Source organism: Mixophyes fleayi, chromosome 3 (genome assembly GCF_038048845.1).
Source record: "Mixophyes fleayi isolate aMixFle1 chromosome 3, aMixFle1.hap1, whole genome shotgun sequence".
Taxonomy (NCBI): Eukaryota; Metazoa; Chordata; class Amphibia; order Anura; family Limnodynastidae; genus Mixophyes; species Mixophyes fleayi.
The window spans coordinates 31,561,513-31,582,466 of record NC_134404.1 but is presented as its reverse complement, the minus strand read 5'-3'; the positions used below and the strand labels follow the sequence as shown (position 1 = coordinate 31,582,466).

Genomic DNA, 20,954 nt, shown 5'->3' with positions numbered 1-20,954 from the left:
ATGGGATGACTATGGCACACAGTATGGGTTAGTTATTTGGTTTTCTTTTTGGGATATATTATATTTTATTTTTCATAGTTCGTATGATCTGCAAAGCCTTCATTGAGAAGACAAGCCCTGTGGAAGGCAGCACCAAAACATTACACTCCCACCAGGATGGATATGCTTCACCATAGATCACTCAGACTGGTTTGGTGCTTATTGGCATTTACTCAGAGGAGATGAGTGGGTCTAACCATGCCAAACAAATGCCCCCACACCACAATAGAACCGCCAGACCTTCCAACCTTCTATGGCAAAAAAAATTACAGTGATTTCTGGACCTATGTTCTTTGTATTTCTTTACTTCCAAAACTGCTTTTTTAGGTGTAATCAAGGGTTTAATTCCTGCAACCAAACCATGGTATGTGGCCCACTCTGTCCGTGGTCTGCTCACGGATACTGATATTTGCAGTGAATTGATCCCAAATCTGTTTTGCTTTGTGCCAGTGCAAAGACATGGTGGCGGAGGAGTATGCAATTAACAGTTTCTCAGAATTGATGTTGTCTTTCTAATCCCTGCAACCTGCAAGTTGAGCATCTTTTTCACTATTAGATTGGCCTCTTCGGTATCTAACTATCGTAGACAAAGTATCGGGCCTGTTCAGCATTTTCATACTTTTCTCCCACTATACTGCGATTATGGGATACAACTACAGGGGCTCCAATCTTCTTAATTGCCCCAACAACCCAGGGGTTTTGGAAGAGCCCCCACGCATGTGGTCTTCCTGTGGTTATGGAATCCAGTCCACAATCTGTGCCGCTGGGGCTGGATGAGGTTTTGGGTGGGTTGGGGGAGATGTTCCAATTTAAAAAAAAAATGTTTTTATTTATCTATTTATTTATAGTGATAATCAAGCAGACTTGAGCTTGACATCCACTAGTAATACCAGCAGCACTGCAGACGCCAGATGGGAACTCTCTCGCTGCACACAAAGCTAAAAGTCCAACTCTCCATCTTTGCAAAACTACACTCTTATTGATTCCGGTCAGCAAGCAGCTAATTTCTTTAGACTTTCAGCTACTTTGGGCTTATGGGGCAGATTCAATTGGCCACGTTACTGTAAAAAGTAACGTTGCTGCGCACCATTACCGTTATTACGGTAATTTCAACACTGGCTTGTTGCTCGTGACTCCCTGCGAACCACGAGCAGAAATCTGGGTTCAGTTTACCGTAATACTGGTAGTACATTTATTGCGGCGATATTCTGGGGGGAATTGAATCTCCCCCTATAAGTGTAATTTTGGTAGACAGCATTATTTTCATCTCCCCATAATACTCCACTTATTGATCCCCTAAACAGGATGGGTCCCTTATTTACTTCAGGGACCCTGCCTCCTGCCTATGCAGACATGGCTACTTCCAGTATACTTTGTATACCTCATATAGTGAAATCTGTACATTAAAAAGAAGATTATACTGAAACATGCCTATGTATTGTACATCTCATCCTGCTACATAAAACCACAGCTTATGCCGGAGAGATGCCTTACCATGTAAATGGGAGTACCCAGAAGTCTGTGGAGTGGATTATTTGCACATTGTGACTATGGGCTGTAGCTTGGAAATGTCTCTATCCCTCTTCATTGTCTCTGTAGGTCTTCACATGTGGCCAGAACAACCTTTCCTGCACTGAGGAGGCCAAACAAGGTTGCAAGAGGCTGGCCGTAGGGTAGATGTTCTGTGTTGTCTGTGTGCTTGGGGGATTGAGTCAAAGGTGCATTAGCCAGAAGGCTGTTTCCCTATCTGTGTAGATAATTTGCATATTGCCCCTTAGGAGGTGTAGATTGGAAGTCTTCTTAACTCCTTGTTTTAGTGGAGCTTTTCATAATGGAAAACATGGTAAAAACAGACCTGTTTTCTACCATCTCCCAGCATCATTTGAGGTAAAATAACAGTTTACAATGTAATGCACAGAAACGTCAAACTTAAGGATCAGTGTAACTGATGCTCGAACCATAGGATAGCACTGTGGTTAGCATTGCTGCCTCACAGCACTAGGGCCATGAGTTTGTTTCCGATCATGGCCTTATGTGTGTGAAGGTTGTTCACCACATGTTTACTGCCACACTCCAAAAACTTACCGGTACAGTAACTGACAAAATGGACCCAAGTCGCGTGTGTGCATGGTAGGGAATTTAGAGTGTAAGCTCCTATGGGGCAAGGACTGCTGTGGATGATAAATATTCTCTGTACAGCGCTGCAGAATATGATTACATTATAATAAATAGATCTATACTTTTGAACTCTTAGGGGCATATTCAATTCTCGGCGGAAACGCAGAAAATCCTGCGGTCCGCGCACTTGGTAATAGTGCATGGAAAAACCGTTATTACGGTAATAGTTTACGTAAATACCGTTAATACGGTAATTTTCTCGCTGGATTTCAGCTCGCAGCTCCCTGAGCCGCGAGCTGAAATCCAGCTAACTACTACCGTAATAACGGTAATAGTTTTTACGCAGCGGGTCTTCCGGAGAATTGAATATGCCCCTAAGGGGCATATTACCGTTATTACGGTAATAGTAAGCTGGATTTCAGCTCCCTGAGCTGCGAGCTGAAATCCAGCGAGAAAACTACCGTAATAACGGTATTTACGCGCACTATTACCGTAATGACGGTAATAGTGCGCGCGCCGCAAGATTTTTGGCGTTTTCGACATCAATTGAATATGCCTCTTAGCTTCTTGAGACTCTTTGGTTAGTGCCTGTGAATAAAGTTTGTGCTAATATACCCAAAGCATCTCTGGTTCTTTGAAATACAACAAAGGAGAACTGAAGTAATTTCGGACCAATAGGTGTAACACTAACTAGCGCCTGTGCTGTACATAGCTTCGCGTGTTGTTTTGCCTACATCATCATGCCCCCCAAAAGCAGCACATCTGCCTGATTCTTCTAACAGTCTACGTGTCCGGACGTGTGATGATGTCAGGTGACCTGGTACATGTTTGACCCTCATTAATGTAATAAGTAACGTGACTGAAGGACTCTTTATGTAAAGTGTCATATTAGTTTATTTAAAAATAGCAAATGCTGCCTATGTAAGTGTGTGTCTTACTGACAGACTGAAACGGAGCATAGTTAATTTGGTATATAGTTTTAGCCATCATTGCTCATACAGCGTACAGCCTTAGGTTTTATGTGCAAGGATCTTGTTTAAATAACGTACTCGGTGAGTCAGCACAATGTCAGTGACACCAGTAACGGAGGAGATGTGTCATCATATGAATCATATTTGCGCTAAGCACCCTATGGAGAAGACTATTGAAGAACATTGTGCGCCCTTATAACAGTGGGGAAGACTTAATTTGGGTCTAGCTGTGTGTGCTGATATCTGCCAGCATTTGAAGTGGACATAAATGTATCGTACAGTAGAACTCCCTCAGCCTGCAGACAGATAGATAGTGGCCAAAAAAAGCACTGAGGAGAGGAAACCTGACAATATCAGGAAAAGTAAAGGCATCCACTTTAGCCTGTTCTACAGATTGCTAATGTCCTGTATGTGTGTATATGCAGAATACTCTTTTCCACAGAGAGAAATCATCACGCACAGTGTCTGTCTTTTATCATCTAGTACAATAGAGAATGAAATTCAGCACTGAGCTCGCTATATCACTTATTAATCTCTGAGACGGAGCAGAAATCTTGTCATGCAATGGGACCTCTGAGGTCTGTAACACTTTTATAGAAATAAACTCAGCATGCGGGTCTGTGTATGTGTGCCAGAGGAATCTTTATGTATTATCTGCTGAAAATGTGTATTGTTTACTTGGCTCATTAGCAGATTTATCTGAATACTTTGGATTTCAGTTTTTATTATTTGTTTTGTAGATTGCATAAGTTCTTTTCTTTTGTTTCTCATGTTGTAATGACTCGGATATACGAATGTATTTAATCAGACTGATCCTTGTGCCTCTCAGATTAATATGGAGCGCAGGGAAGAAAGGCGGAGGGCTTTAAATTCGGCAGTGCTAAGATGTGATTGAAATATAGCAAGTGCAGTTGGGGGCCTTTGTGAAAATTGGTGCAAAGGAAAATAGGTTGCTATAACAACACTACGGGCCTGATTCATGCAGGAACATAAACAGCAATATTGTGTGTACAATCCCTAAGATCACTCTGCGCATGCACAGAACCAGCTCAGACGCCACAGAGCGCAGCCACGTTCAATCCGTCTGCGAGCGCAAAGGACACTTACTACACTCTATGATATCAGGGAGGTAACGGGCCGGGAAAGGGCGTTTGCCCATAGTCACTGTACAGTAAGGGCGTGCCAATCGCGAGTGCACGCAGCAGCTTCCGATTCAAGCTTTGGGTATCTAAAGAGTGTAGATATGGAGCACTAAGCTCCTTCTCCTGTGATCCCCGGTGGTCTACTGGGAGAGGAAGTGGGGCAATGACCGGCCGTCCGCATGTCGCTACTGCAGATGCGTGGACTGGAAGTTCGGGTTTGCACTGTTGTATGTGAAGGAAAGAAAACACATGCACTTGTATACCTTATAAGTGACCTGAGGCTGTATTATTAAAACGGAGCCTGCCCGTAACGTTACTGCACGGAGGAGCAGAGTCCAACAAGTTTACAACCTGCATATATGGGGTTGGGTACGATAGACCGATGAGGAAAAATCTAACATCGACGAGCCCTACAAATAAAATCCGAAGTTTCAGCAAAACCGATTGAAAAATAAACAGACTTACCTTGAAGCCGACGCTGGAGATATCCGATTGGATCACCATGCTGACAGCAAGTTATTCCAAACATCTGGACACATATATATCCAGTATTACAACGAAAGCAATAGGAGAAGTGATGGAACAGTATACACCCCACCCCCCCACCCCACTTCCACCACTGTACTTATCCTAATTATGCACAGGGCACTGAAATGCTGTTTCGTTACATTATAATAAAATTCCAGGCCAGAGCAGATTTATAAATGGGTCTCTTTGCCTGTGTGATTCCCATCTACATGTTTTGTATTTACACGGCATCCTGTACTTTCTGGGCCTGAGTCATTAAGGAGAGCAAAAAAAAGCATAAAAAAGGAGTAACTTTGCACCTGGGCAAAACTATGTTGCATTGGAGGGGGAGGTAAATTCAAAATGTGGGGACAGATTAATAGTTTGGGTAGGGCATGTGCTAGATTAACTTTAGATATCAGTGTAAAAATAAAGCTATGAAGTATTTGTGTGCTACATGAAAAAAAACAGCCAATATTTAACTTATGTGCAAAATAATAAACTAATTTGCACCCCTTGCATTGTAACATGGTCTGTCCCCAGGGCAGGATTAACCCTAGGGCTAACTGGGCTATAGCCCAGGGGCCTCGGGCATTCAGGGGGCCCTTCAAAGTCCTCAGCAGCATTATTGAGTTTGTGAACTCTCGCGAGATCTCCTCAGTAAGGAGCTTACAGCGCGCCACGGAAGGAGGACTGCACTGACAGGTAAGCGCTTTGGGGGGGGCTCATGGGGGGCGGCGGGCGGCTCACATCGGGGGCCATCACGGGGAAATTGAGGCCCCCTTAGCCCAGGGGCCTCCATTCCCTTAATCCGGCCCTGTTTGTCCCAGAGAACATTTACTCTTTTTTTTTTTTTTTTCCTTTCCTTAATGACTCAGGCCCTCTGTTTTCTTAACTCAAAGCCTTTAAAGGGTCATAGCACTATAGCAGTTTACTAGTAAGTAGCTCACATAGCGAAAGACAAAATCAATTGATCCAGAATTCTTTTGAGTGTCAGTAACTGGTGCTGAGGGCAATTCTACTAATCTTGTGGATACACTGAAATAGAGCTCACAAAGAGATGTCTGCTTTCAGCCCTACGGGCTTGAATGGTCCACTGCGGGATATAACGCTGACTTGTGAGACCCAATCCGCTAATTATTTCCATGAGGTGAGGCGGAGCTGCACGTATCAGTAATGCAGTAAAAAATAATTGAATATACAATACTCATCCTGCCAATTACTTCATTAAAGGTTTAACAGTGGCATACAGCAATCACAATAGACCTGGTAATCTGGTTCTTGCTAAAGAAGAACTTAACAATGCATTCTAAGATATTACAATAGCACCACATACATACGTGCAGGAGGTCCCAGATTAATAATACGTTTGTGCAGACTGTGTATCTACTATAATAATAGTGTTAAGCTATTATAGCCTTAAAGGACCAGGAACTTAAAATAGACATTATTGAAGTAACTCAGTACTAAGAAAATGCTAGAAAAGAAGATATTATTGCAATATTATCAATAAGTCACCTAGCAGTTGATTCCATAGTACTTTTACCTCACAAATTGCCCTAAGCAAATGTTCTCCAATTTAATTAAATAAGGACACATGAGACTTGTTTGGCGATGAAAATGTCACAAAATCTATTCAAAAGCCAATCAGGTACCAGCCATTACTGCGCCAAATTATGCCAACCAAACGAAAAACATACTCTGACACTTGTGGCAGCGGAGCCCAACCCACCCACTTTTGGGTTACTAGCTGGAACCCGCCCACCAAAAAGCGGAGCCTCATAACTCCCCAAGGGGGAGTGTTACTAACATGAACCTCCCTTTTGAGGGCGAGTGCTCCACCACCACCCGAATGCGACATTGACGGTTGCTGATTGGCCTGCTTCTCCGCCTCGCCGAGAGCAACCTGAAACAAAACCACTGATAATACATAAAGCAAACACCGACAAACGCCACGAGGGACTGGGCCGGAGGGGAAATTTACAGTGACAGAGAAAGTAACCAGCCCATTCCTAAGCTTATAAAACCTCTCCAGCCAGAGAGACAAGGGAAATGCAGTACTATTAAGTTACTTGTGATATTCTGCTGCTTCTTGGCTGCTGAGAGTGATGTGAAGCACTGAGTAACTGTAGCACTAATTACAATTTTTGTATTCATTTAATTGGGTGTGAGTGGGAGATTAGTATTCATTTTGTTGTATTACTCATACTTGCCAACTTTGGAGATCTCCAAAAGTTATCCATGTCTTCGGGCGTGGCCACGCTAATCTCGTCATTAGCCCCCTCCGTTATACAATACCAATTTCAGAGTATTCTAACTGGACGGGGCCAGAATGACACGAATCGCCTCGCCCACTTCACCACCGAAGCGGGCAGGATTTGGGAGGTTGTCCTGCTCTCTCCTCGGAGTCCGGGAGAGCGTCCAAAAATTTGGGAGTCTCCCAGACATTCCGAGAGAGTAGGCAACTATGGTATTACTTTACAAAGTATTACATTATATTATTTTGGTAAGATGGTCAAGAATAATTTATGTAAAGGAGAATAATATTAGTATGTATTTTTAATGTACAGCTTATTTTACATTATGTTTTATTTAAAATATGTTATTACATTTATATATACATTGTACTTTTCTATGTTTATCATTATTGCAGCAAGTGTTTTTTTAGTATTTTTTGCTTTTTTTCTGAAGCCAAGTATTTAGAAACCCCCCTCTAAAAATCCTGCATTTGCCACTGTCAGACAAACAAAGTACACATACTTCCTTGGGGCCCTATCGAAATTGTGGCTCCCACAATCCCTGTTCCTACACCATTGTTTTGCAAGTAACACTCATCATACTGCTCTTAACCACCGTTACTGTGGAGGAAGCCATTTTGTGGTCTAGGTTTCACAATGTTTAACAGTATTCTTTATTTTGCTGTTTTTTTCTCTGCAGGTGAGAAGTATGAGCTTCATGCAGGAACAGAGTCCACCCCCAGTGTTGTAGTCCACGTCTGTGACAGTGACTTGGAGGAGGAGGAGGACCCAAAGAATTTACCTAAACCTCGTATCATCCCGACACGGCGCCCCGGCATGCCCCCGACCAAGTCCAAGTGACATGTTCTTATAGCACAGTGTTAATCCTTATAACACAGATCTATCTCCTCTTTTCTCTTAGAAAGTAGGATTGTCTCATTTTTATAGGGATGTTATTGCCACACAGTAATATGATCATGTGACCATATGAAAGCTGTAGTCAAATCATCATTAACGGGCTCCGTGTCTGGGACACCTCGAAAACATGACGATCTTACAAGACCTCCAGATACTGAACGTGTTATTAAAGGACGGGATCTCTTTACTGAAATAAAGTTAACATATCAGAAAGGCAAAAAAAAGTTGGCGCCTGTTCACACTAACGCGTTTCATGTTTCTGCTAAAACCCCCACAAGAGCGCAGGGCAATGATGCGTTTTGGATGCACTTAGCAGGACGCCATTGCATGAACAGAAAAACTAGCGTAAACAGATGAAAAAAACGCACAACCCAACATTATCGCGTAGGCGTGAATGAGCTCTATTAAGAAATATGTATTTAAAAGGTAGTGTGGTTTTATGGTGAATGCAAAATGCGTTGGTGTGAACAAGCCCCTCCTAATTGTTTTGTTTAATGTTTGCAATTCAGGTTATTTTGTTGTGAGGAGTAGACACACCAATCATTTTGTAAAGTTGTGTGTTTTGTGTCTTTGAAGTGGACTCGTCGCCGACATGCAGCGGAGGCAGCCATTGAATGGACTGAACCAAGTTAATCAGCCTCTCCATTCGCTGGGTGTTAGAGACCACGCCTCCGTGATGTCTCCAGCTCCTAGTGAACGGATTAGCTGAACATTGGTTTATATAAAGTCTGGTTCAGCTGTGTATAGGCGACCAGTCCTCGTATAATGTTATAACTTAAGAACTGGGCGGCTGTTCTGAATGTCCCATTGGAAAAACCAGCAGTTATTTTTCATTTGCTGATTTTTATTTTCAGCTAATAATCCAGTAGTGGTTTAATGTATCATTCTATCTGTTTCGCTCTCTGTCTGGGGCAACACTTGTGTGTGTGTGTATATATATATATATATATATATATTGGTTTACTAATCTGCACGAAGTAAGACAGGGTGTTTGTTTTTGTTTCCCATGTTACGTAGCGGCTGAATGCATGAGCCACCTACCGTACAAGCACAATGTATTGCCACATCCGCAAAGCATTGTTTTCATATATTATTATTATTATTATTACAATATCCTTAAAAAAATAAAATCAATGGCCTGTAAACTCATACGCCAAATAAAGCTAAAGTAGTACCTTTGTAAATATGGACATTCTCTGAACATACAATTTAAATTACCAATTAAAAATGAAATCTTAATCATTATAGAAATCCAATTGACATTCATCTGATCTTTTTCGGGCATGGCAGTGAGTGAAGTCAGACATTGATCAACTGATAGGTTGGATCTCGTCCAGTGTAGCCACGTTGTATGTTGATTCTCCTCTTAGCCGTAAGATTGCTTGTTTGGTGGTTGGCCATCGTTATTTATAAAAGCGCCAATTTTATTAAACTTTAATAAAATTTGCTGTTTTAAATAATGATAACAAATCGCAGAGAATCTGCGATTTTAAATTGCCGCTGATTGATACATTTACCCCGAGGGCCTGATGCTAAGTAGGATGTGCGCCCATGAGCGTAATATAAAATAAGGGCAATCTAACGTAGGCCAAGCGGTAAGGGCACATTCACGCAAATGTGGCCGAGGCAGACCTATATATGTCTGTCAGGAGCCGTATCTTTTACACCTTTACAAGTGCAAATGAACGCTGATGACGGTCGCCAGCGCTAGCTAGCAGCTTCTGATTGGCTGATGACAAATTCACCTCTGAAACTGATAGACACTGCATTGATCATGCATACATTGTAAGATTTTTACGGGATATTATAGGATTTTATAAACAATTGTTTTTGCTGTTTGATTTGTATGCAAAGGAGTATTATATCTGCCTAATAGCGAATGTGTTTTTCGCTATCAAACCAAATGTTGTGTATTGGCATGTGGGTGCTGATACGCCTGATTTGAGCCTGACATAAACTTGGCATATATACTACAGGTAGAACTGGACGCACCTTGAGATCTCTCAAACACAACATACGGGCACAAATATGCTATTTTTATGAGCGCCGGCTTTTAGTGTGAATTACATCCTACATATGTCCAATTCAGCATCAGGCCCCAAATCAGCATTTTCCTAGGTCACATTTAGGCAACCTGTGGTTCTGTTGTAGCTGATGGGGCATGCTGGGGTTTGTAGTTCCAAAAACAAGTGCAGTTGCCTTCCTGTCTGTGCCAAAACCAGAAACTTTTACAATCTGCTTTTCATTGCACACAACAAAATGGCCGACTGTCTGACAAGAATCCTTCCGGGTATCCTCTCTCATTGTACTAGTAGCATTAGCCAGTTATCACTATCAGGTAAGGGAGGTCATCGCAAAGGGGTAAATAATGTAAAAAAAAAAAAAAAAATCGGATTAATATGCAATAAGAAAATGTTAATTGACATTTCTGAGGTAAAATAACTATAAAAATGTCATTTTTAAAAAATCTGTTTGTAGGAATGAGTAAGGGTGTAAAGCAGCACCATTGATTTCAACTTTATCCAAAATTTGTCTCCCTCCTTGATTTATATACTGAGGGCCTGTCAACTACACACAATGGAAGCCGCCATTTTGTTGGCTAAACATAAGCTTATTATGAGAATGCAGCATATGGTACTTTGTCATGAAATGTGGTCATGGAATACCTCAGCGTCACTGATAACTAATTAAAAGATTGGCCGCCATCTTATGAAGAGGCGTTCAGCCTACAAAATGATCCACTTCACTGTGTGTAAGAAGCCATTTTGTATTTCAGTGATGTCACTGATTCCTGGTTAAATTATTGACTGTATTTCACCTTTGGTTCCGCCCACAAAATGGCCTCCACCGTGTGTAAGTAACAGGTGCTCTTTATAGCAGTTTTTCTTTACTCTGCTACTGAGAGCCAAGGCTGCACAAACACCATTTGTCCTCTTTGCCTTTGTTTTGACAGCTGATAAAAGATAATAATTTGGCAGTGACATCAGTATTACAGTTAGTCTTCGTGTAGCAAACATGCTAACTTACTTAAAATTAACATTTAAAATGCAAACAAATATTTTAAATATATTAATACAGCATAATAGGAGCATTTTGGCATCAAAGCAGCAAGCAATGGTGTTGATTTGCTAAAACATCTATCTTTTTAAAGAACAACACTGTGATTGGGGGAGACTGAAATATTAGCCTAACTACAATAGAGGGGCCAGACAGATAATGCCACTTGTAGTGTTTAGCGAAAGTCTGGAGGTGAGATACAACGTTAGGAATCATCTGTATTTCCGGGACAGACCCTGTAACATCCTCGGGCCATTATCCTGTCTTGCATATAGATTCTCAGCATGGCGGAAGTCATATTGTGTACAAATAACAGTGGTCAATGTTACGATTAGTACAAGTCTATGTTCAGTATTCCTGACGCATTTCACCATAGCCTAAAAGAACAGAGATTGTTGCTAGATACAGACAAAATGTGTTCAAGCAAATGCATTTTTTGTACATTTGTATAATCGCCTGAGTATGGTGTTTTGTATAAATTAGTTACAATTTAAGTAGAAAAAAATAAATAAACTCTGATTATTTAGGCTGCTTGTCTCCAGTTATTTAAAATCGTGATATTGACTTTAAACGACGAATTAAACACAAAAGAAACCCGCATAATCTACAGACTACATTTCTGTGAGGCTAAATAATTATCCTATGTTGGTTTATAAATATAGTGGAAACGTAGCAAGTGAGGCCATACTGAATGCAAACAAAAGGGAGCTGGACCCAATCAGGACTGAAGACTATGCAGGGAATGATACAATATATATTACATTAACACATGGAAGGAATTGCTTCACTGTGACCATCCAGCCGACAGAACCTGATTTGTAAATAAACCACCTCCTGCATGGTGAGTACTGTATCGGATCCTTCCCTATGATGCTCATATTCATTAACACAGACACACATGCCTGCCGAAAATCCCAATTAGAAAACCATGACTCTGGTCCATGGAAGCCCCTGATCCGCCCAAGACATGCCATGATCAGACTTTACCAAGCCAACTTTTGCAAAGACCCTCCCCTTTTCTGATAAGTCACACCTCTTTAGTTATTGAAAACTGGGTCTGTTGGCAGACATGTGCAAATATATGACAATCTGTTACTCACCTATGTACTCTCCATCACCTTTCCATCCCAGCACTGAAAGAAATTCAGAATAAGCTCCACCCACTTGTGTGGCAAGATCTGCCCAATTGCAGATGTTGATGGAAGCTCCACCTACTTAAGGGTGCTGGCCAAGCCCCTTGTGTCAGGATAGACCGCCTATGCCACCCTGTCTGTTGTTGCTGGGAACCGGCTGGGCTTACTCTGCCACCGTTCCCTTTCATTATTCCGAATACGCCCCTCCTGCCGCAGTGGGAGGGGCCTGCTGCCATCACTGAGCTCCCTCTATGGCACTCAGAACCACCTTCCTTATGGGTAACTGACGCTGCCAGCCTACCTCGTTGCTGGTGTACATGGGCTGGTACTCCTGACCTCTTACTATGGATCCGGGTTGCTGTGGATGGATCCCCCCCTGGCCTATCACACTGACCAGAGCTGCAGGTAGCAGGCAGAGTGATGGTACTGGAGAGCTGGGTCCAACCTCAGAATCAGCCGGAGAACGGATTAGAGTTTGGTTCTAATCTGTAGGTCACAGGATTTGCAGCATGGAAGATATTTTCAAGCAGGTCTATGAAACAAGTGATGTTTAGTTCACTGTTTGAAGGTACCAGTGTTCAGGTCAGATGAAATCAGAAAGATACATTTCAGTGTACAAGTCAGTGCATTTTATACAGATTTGGACACAGGCTATTTTTAGAATCAGGATGTAATATTTTACAAATCCAGTGATGTCTTGCATCTTGTCTTTAGACACAGGAAATCAAGTAACATGGTCTTAATTAACCCTTCCTGCCTTCAAAAGGCCTCACATTTCATAAGATCCAATCAACATGAATCCTCTCTTAAGACTAGCAGGATACACATTCCCAAAGACAGGTACAACAAAGCATTTTCTTGTACCAAGATATGCAAAAGGCCCTCAAAACAAAGACTTATTGTATCAGATATACATCAGAAATAAGGTATTTGCTTTTGAAAGGTTAAAACAGAAAAAAATAATTTTCTACCCTGGTCTCAGAAATAACGATTTCCTATCTCACAATATACACAATATCAAAAATAAGTGTACGTGCAATTATATAAATAAGCGCCCTGCGCTATTTCCTTTAAATAAATTTATACCAAAAGTTATTTATTAGTGGTCCAGTCACACCCAGGTGGACTGGCATTGGGCAGGTCTGGATTGATATATTTTGCACCCTTAGGCCTTTGCTCACATAGTAGCTGTCCATGGTCCCAGCTGTACAAAATAAATATCTGAAAATAATACAAACCAAGGAGAATACAAAACAAATGTGTCATTGTCAGCAGTTAAAACATCGACTGGGTGTGAAAATAATATCAGACTGGTAGTCGGTTATAGTTCATTTCTCTGCTCTTCCTTATATACTGTTTATGGAGTTATAATATCTCGCCTATGTGCATTCCTAAACTATATTTTAACAACGGTTCCCAGAGTTTTTATCCTAATTCTAACACCATCTATTAATGACAGAGTTAAAGTTTAAAAATTGGCCAATTTCTGCTGTTTCCAAACTCACATAGTTATACCCTGGCTCTAAAACATAATGAGGGATAGTTTATCACTTTCGTCAGTAGGACACCAAATTTAATATACTGTATATATATATATCAAGTGGAGATTTAGAAGTGGTGGTATGGAAAATAGTAGATTTGAATACTATTCAATACTATTGAATACTATTTGAAATATCCTCTGAAGAAGTAACTTTGTGTGATAAAACGCGTTAGGATGGAATAACAAGAATGTACATTTAGATTTGGATCTCCAAGCGATTATTTGCCATGAGAATGCATTTGTGAAAGTTCCGATATTGGGTTTTATTCAGCAGTCTGAATCGTGTGGTCTCGCCGCTAAGATACAAATGGGTGATCAGCCCTAAGGACGGCAACTATATCCAGGTTGGACAACCCTATTTCATGAACTTTTTACATTTACTAGTCCTCATGCTTGAACTGTGTGGTACCATTCTGACATTTGAGAATTAATAGTGTGGCCGCATCAGAGTTTGTTCATCACAGTGAGGAAATCATTCAAAGTTTTTATATGTGCATATATATATATATATATATATATATATATATATATATTTCCCATTTGTGAAGAAGACCTGTATATTTGAACAATCTGTGTATAGAAGATTTGCTTTTATTTGGCTTATAATAAGAAAGAACAAGTCCTCTATATTATTGAACGGAAGCTTTTCATTACCGCCCATGCTAGCAGCGAGGTAGTGAATTATTTTCAAGCCGGCACCTGAGTGGGATTTAACAGTTATTTGTGAGACATTCATTTTGAGGCTGATGAATTGAGGCATTCAATCGTATTTGTAAACCATTTTTATTTTAGGGCTGCATGTTTTATGCCTTACATTTTTATCTTACTTAATGCTGGATTTTGTATCCATTATTTTAGTAGTTCAATATTGTTTTACAAGAAGTTGAAGTATGTTTCAGCGATATGTTAGATCAGTGCACTGATCATGAGATTTATTGATTTATTATCACTGAATATTGTTTTTATTATATTGTACATTATTACATATTAAATTGCTTATATATTTGATATTTTGTATTCCATGAATTTATACATGGAGTAAATGCCACTCTCAGCGCTGTGTGTACGTCTTTTGAATTCAGTATATCCCCAGTAAGAACCAATACAGAGTATTAAAGACATAATTAAAGAAGTTGTACTGTGCAATTAGATATTGGCAGGGAGCAAACAGGATGTCAGGTAGTGGAGCAATGATTTGTAAAGATTCAGATCGTGATAAACCATTCACCATATCATACAGAGATTATTAAGCCTTAACCGCATGCCCCATACATTTTGGGGAACAGTGGAATTAAACATATTCTTTGTATTAGCTCTGTTGCCCATTGTGGCTCTACAGGTGTAAACACATCACTTAGCAGTAATACTAATACACATCGCACTAGCTCCCTCTACCTCCCATATTCTGTTTAACCATAATTGGATCATAAGTAGAAATAATTCCGAGCAGATGGAACAGACATCTGTTTGTTCTGCTCTTCTCTGATGCTTCCACCTCTACAAGCTGCACATGTTCAGGCTGACAGCTCCCTGTGTGTCTGGATGGCAGGAGACCTCTCTGGGGAACGGGACCTGAACACCTGAAACTGGCGGCATTACAAAGACCACTAGGACAGAAATGATTCACTGTGAACATACAGAGGGAGTAAGTACATGTTGCATGATGCCGCTCCGGCACCAAGTCGGAGGTGTGGAATGGCTGCCTGGCTCCAGGTCTAGGGAGAAAAAGTTGTAGGATTGACAGCTGCCTCTTCTTTCAGCTTAGTACCCTTTTTTCTTATATTTTAAGTTCCCACTGACAACTTTTTTTAATACATATTTGATAGGTATCTTCTGCTGGAAACGAGGTAACGAGTACGTTGCGTGGGTTTCCTCCGGGTGCTCCGGTTTCCTCCCACACTCCAAAAACATACTGTTAGGTTAATTGGCTGCTATCAAAATTGACCCTAGTCTGTGTCCATCTGTGTATTAGGGAATTTAGACTGTAAGCCCCAATTGGGCAGGGACTGATGTGAGTGAGTTCTCTGTACAGCGCTGCGGAATCAGTGGCGCTATATAAATAAATGATGATGATGGTGGTCATGTCCATCAGTAGTTTGCACTTACAGCTTATACTTTCCATGTTTCTACCCTTTTTTCATTTTCCCCTCGGCATCTAACATAGTCCAGTTGGACCGTTTCCCTTTTTATCTTTTTCTGCATTTTGTGCCATAAAATGTTCCAGTAATTTCTGTTTTTGTAATTTTTCTGACTGTGTATTTTTGTAAGTGTCTAGTTCACGTTCTACCAATGCAAACATTTCATAAATACGTACCGTCTATAGAACTGGATGGCAAATGCGTACCGTCTATAGAACTGGATGGCAGATACGTACCGTCTATAGAACTGGATGGCAGATACGTACCGTCTATAGAACTGGATGGCAGATACGTACCGTCTATAGAACTGGATGGCAGATACGTACCGTCTATAGAACTGGATGGCAGATACGTACCGTCTATAGAACTGGATGGCAGATACGTTCCTTCTATAGAACTGGATGGCAAATACGTTCCTTCTATAGAACTGGATGGCAGATACGTACCGTCTATAGAACTGGATGGCAGATACGTACCGTCTATAGAACTGGATGGCAGATACGTACCGTCTATAGAACTGGATGGCAGATACGTACCGTCTATAGAACTGGATGGCAAATACGTTCCTTCTATAGAACTGGATGGCAAATACGTTCCTTCTATAGAACTGGATGGCAGATACGTTTCTTCTATAGAACTGGATGGCAGATACGTACCGTCTATAGAACTGGATGGCAGATACGTACCGTCTATAGAACTGGATGGCAGATACGTACCGTCTATAGAACTGGATGGCAGATACGTACCGTCTATAGAACTGGATGGCAGATACGTTCCTTCTATAGAATTGGATGGCAAATACGTACCGTCTATAGAATTGGATGGCAAATACGTACCGTCTATAGAAGTGGATGGCAAATACGTACCGTCTATAGAATTGGATGGCAAATACGTACCGTCTATAGAACTGGATGGCAGATACGTACCGTCTATAGAAGTGGATGGCGAATACGTACCGTCTATAGAATTGGATGGCGAATACGTACCGTCTATACAATTGGATGGCAAATACGTACCGTCTATAGAACTGGATGGCAGATACGTACCGTCTATAGAACTGGATGGCAAATACACACCGTCTATAGAATTGGATGGCAGATACGTACCGTCTATAGAAGTGGATGGCGAATACGTACCGTCTATAGAACTGGATGGCAGATACGTACCGTCTATAGAACTGGATGGCAAATACGCACCGTCTATAGAATTGGATGGCAGATACGTACCGTCTATAGAAGTGGATGGCGAATACGTACAGTCTATAGAACTGGATGGCAGATACGTACCGTCTATAGAACTGGATGGCTTTGCTCAGTTTAGGGTGTTTTTTCTCCCGTTATATTACTGCACAGTTGGGCTTTTCACCGTGTGTGTTTTACACACTGGAACGGACTGCTAGACCCCATAAACCACCGTTGTGTAAACTGCCTTGTGTGTGTTTTTCCCTAACTTTAAGTTTGGGATATATTTCGATTTTACCCCTTTACCCCAATTATTCCTGGCCCCTTGGAAAACGTAAAATGAGGGTTTGACTGTATATGTTTAAAAAAAATGGGACGTGCTGGAGTTTGGGGGTCGTCTGAGTTTTGCCCCTATGGGGCAGCACAGGTAAATCGGACACCACAATACATAATCCGTATACAAGTGTCTGTTTGATTTCACTCCCTTGTGGGTATAGCCGCGAAGTTACAACATGATATAAGCAGACACTCTGAATGTGGATTCATTCATAAATTAAAGTAATAAGTCTCTAAAGAGTATATTATTCTAGATCAGTGATGGGGCAACGTGAGAGAGATGGAGGGCCGTACGCCCAGCCCTCCAGCCTTCAAAAGGGGCCACACAGAGGAAGGAAGGAGGGAGAGAGTACAAACCCACCTCCTCCGGGTATACCCGGAGGAGGTGGGTATGCAGTATGCACTGTGCAGGGGAGGTCATGTGACGCAGAAGTCAGCTATTATTATTATTAGTTTTATTTATAAGTTGCCACAAGATATCTGCAGCGCCTTACAGGTTACAAACAATAAGACAGTACAAGGTAGAACAGTACAGTATCATAAACCAGTAACACCGAGCCTGATTCATTAAGGGAAAGTAAGGCAAAAAAATTAGTAAGTTTTCTCCTGGACAAAACCATGTTACAATGCAAGGGGTGAAAATTAGTATATTATTTTGCACATAAGATAAATACTGACTGTTTTTTCATCTAGCACACAAATATTTGATAGCTTTATTTGTACACTGAAAATTAATGTTGATCTAGAACATGCCCTGCCCCAAATATAAATCTGTCATCACATTATAAATTTACCTCCACGTCCAATGCAACATGGTTTTGTCAACGTACAAAGTTACTCACTTTTTTGCCTTACTTTCCTTCATGAATCAGGCCCAATAAGTTTAGTTTTGTCTTTGTTAAGTTTAAGAAATCTCAAGGACATCCAGGAGATGGCAGAGGGGCAAGCAGACACCCAAGAGAGGAGGGAGGGAGAGCGATCAGGAGATGAGAGTTAGAGTTGGTTGTCATTGGCTTAGAAGTGGAACTGGAGGATGAAAGGACTGATGAGTTCACCCAGGGAGGAGGTGTGCAGAGAAAAGTGCAGGGGACCCAGAACAGAACCCTGTGGGACACCTACAAGAAGGGTAGGATGAGGAACCACAGGTGGAAACAGAGAAGGAGCGGTTGGCAAGGTAAGGATGATGCCAGATGAGGTGAAGGGTGTGAAGCAGGAGAGGGTGTTCCAGGCAGCAAATAGGCCCGGGAGGATAAGAAGAGAGAAATGGAACCTGGATTTGGCCAAAAGGAGATTGTTGGAGACTTTAGCAGTTTCAGTGGAGGGAAGGGGGCAGAAGCCTGATTGGAGAGAATTAAGGAAGGAGTGGTCAGAAAATAAGTGGTGAGATGGCTGCAGACAAGACCCTAAAGTATTTTGGAGGCAAAGGGGAGAAGAGAAATGGGGCAGTAGTTAGAGTGAGGTGGGGTCAAGATTAGTTTTGTTTCTAAATGGGTGAGATGAGAGCATGTTTAAAGGATGAGGGGAAGATGCCAGCAGAGAGGGACAGATTAAAGAGGAGAGCAAGGTGAGACCAGGTGGTGGGGGAGAGGATGATATGAGAGAGTGGACTTCATCACCCGAAGAAGGGGGTGGAAGGAGTGCAGGACTTGGTGGCTGGGAACGGGGGGGGGGGGGGGGGGGGGCTGTGGAGTGGAGGGGGCGGCAGAAGAGTGATTGCAGAAGGAGTTTTCGTGTCTGATGGCCTAGAAGTCAGTGCCAGTTAGGAAGGATGGGAGGGGGGGCACAGGAGTGTGTTGAAAGTGGCAAAAGGGTGGCAGGGATTGGAGTTCATAAAAATAATCTCTCAGGCGCTTACACTATATAATATAAGGACCTATTGTCGCTACCTATCTATGGGGTGCTAATCCCTAAATAAAAGCAATAGAAAGGTGCGGCAAAAGCTAAAAAAAAATCTTAAGAAATATGCCGGAAATTGTGTGGTTCTATATTAAAAAAAATATTTCACATATAAAATAATTGTTAAAAAACTAGATATAAACAGATATCAATATCTAAAAAATAACTTATAATAACAGCTTGATTCAAATGCTACTGAATGCTACTATATACAAACATCAACAAACAGATTCAGAAACTACAACATACTCATGCATGCACCTTTAACAGAATATATATCTTAGTTGTCAAAACAGTTCTCTGTATCTCTATTAATGTGGCAGGGATTGGAGGACTGGGAAGGGATGAAGGATTTAAAGAAGGATTGTTTAACGAGGGAGAGAACTAAACTGTAATCCCACCAGTGGTATTCAGCGGTAAGAGAACACTTTTGGAGGAAGCGGGTAAATTTGGAGTGCTCTGGTTGGGGTGTGACGGGGCGGCAGCATCAAGAGCGGTGGTGAGGGGGGTATGGTTATAGAGGGAGGCTGCCTGGACGGGGCAGGCCACAGTGGATAGAGTGGAGAGGAGAATTTTGAGATAAGAGGACAGAATAGCAGGATTGGTTGATTGGGGCGTGGTGAGCGTCAGCTGACCCCGTTTGATAAAATCAGTAGCAGCCGGCTGGGCCAGGGGAAGGCTCGTGGCCCGCTGGCAACCCATGGGCCGCCTGTTGCCCACTGCTTTTATAGATATTTCTTTTGTTTGTGACACAGATATAGATATTAATGTTATTATATTGAAACCATCCAAGGTGAATTAGTAATGAGGTTCTTAAGTGTGAATGAACAATTTATATAAACTATGAATTGATGTGATATTTACTGTGTATACGACAAGCGATAAACATCCTAGTAACAGTGAACATTTTATTACTGGGGACATTCTCTTATATTATTGCTGGAGATATATACAATAGTTCGCTCCATCTTATTGGTGGAGAGCCAAAAAAAGGTTTTCTTGTATGTAGACTTATTTTAACCCTTTAGCCGCTTGTACATTGGGCTTAAAAAAAACAACACATGGATTGAATTGCAGCCAATAGAAGCAGTGATTGTTGAACGGATTTACATCCATGCGTGACCATACTGTACATGCCTCATAGCACTAAGGTCATGGGTTAGATTCTGACCAGGGCATTATCTGTGAAGAATTGGTATGTTCTCCCCATGTTTGCGTGGGTTTCCTCCAGGTGCCCACTTTCTGCCCACACTCCAAACACATACTGGTAGGTTAATGGCCTTGCACTGAAATTAACTCTACTGTGCATATGTGTTATAGGAAATATAGATTTTGGGGCAGATTTATGAATCAGAAGCCGTTTGTGGCTGGGATCATCGGTGCCCAAGGGCCCTTTAACACCGTACCCCTGATGGCAGCTCTGTATGTACAAACCAACAAATTAAGGTATCATCTGAAACTGACAGAGGAAGTCGCTTCTGTAATCTGTACAAAGTAGGAGTTTTTCCCTAAATAGACTGAGTAATGTGTTCTCATTGCTTCAATTCCCCATCAGATCGGGGTGTAGATACATAATCTATCAGCAAGAAAGATAATATTCATGGTAACTAAATGACAATAAACAGAGCCGAGATCCTCTGACACAGATGGATCCTGCAGAGCGCTAAATACTGTATATACTATACAGGGGCAGGTTAACTTCTAAAAAGGAGAAGTGGAGATGTTGCCCATAGCAACC

At 41.5% G+C, this 20,954-nt stretch overlaps 1 protein-coding gene across 4 annotated transcripts in view; it reads left to right on the top strand.

Moving 5' to 3' along the window:
* RCAN2 (regulator of calcineurin 2) overlaps window positions 1-11,516 on the top strand; it is a 71,895-nt gene extending 60,379 nt beyond the window's left edge. For all 4 annotated transcript variants that reach the window (XM_075201318.1, XM_075201317.1, XM_075201319.1 and 1 more), the window contains one exon: window positions 7,715-11,516. In XM_075201318.1, coding sequence (XP_075057419.1) covers window positions 7,715-7,875 — 161 coding nt within the window. In that variant the 3' untranslated portion in view covers window positions 7,876-11,516. The remainder of the gene's footprint in view (window positions 1-7,714) is intronic.
* Window positions 11,517-20,954: the final 9,438 nt, after the last annotated feature.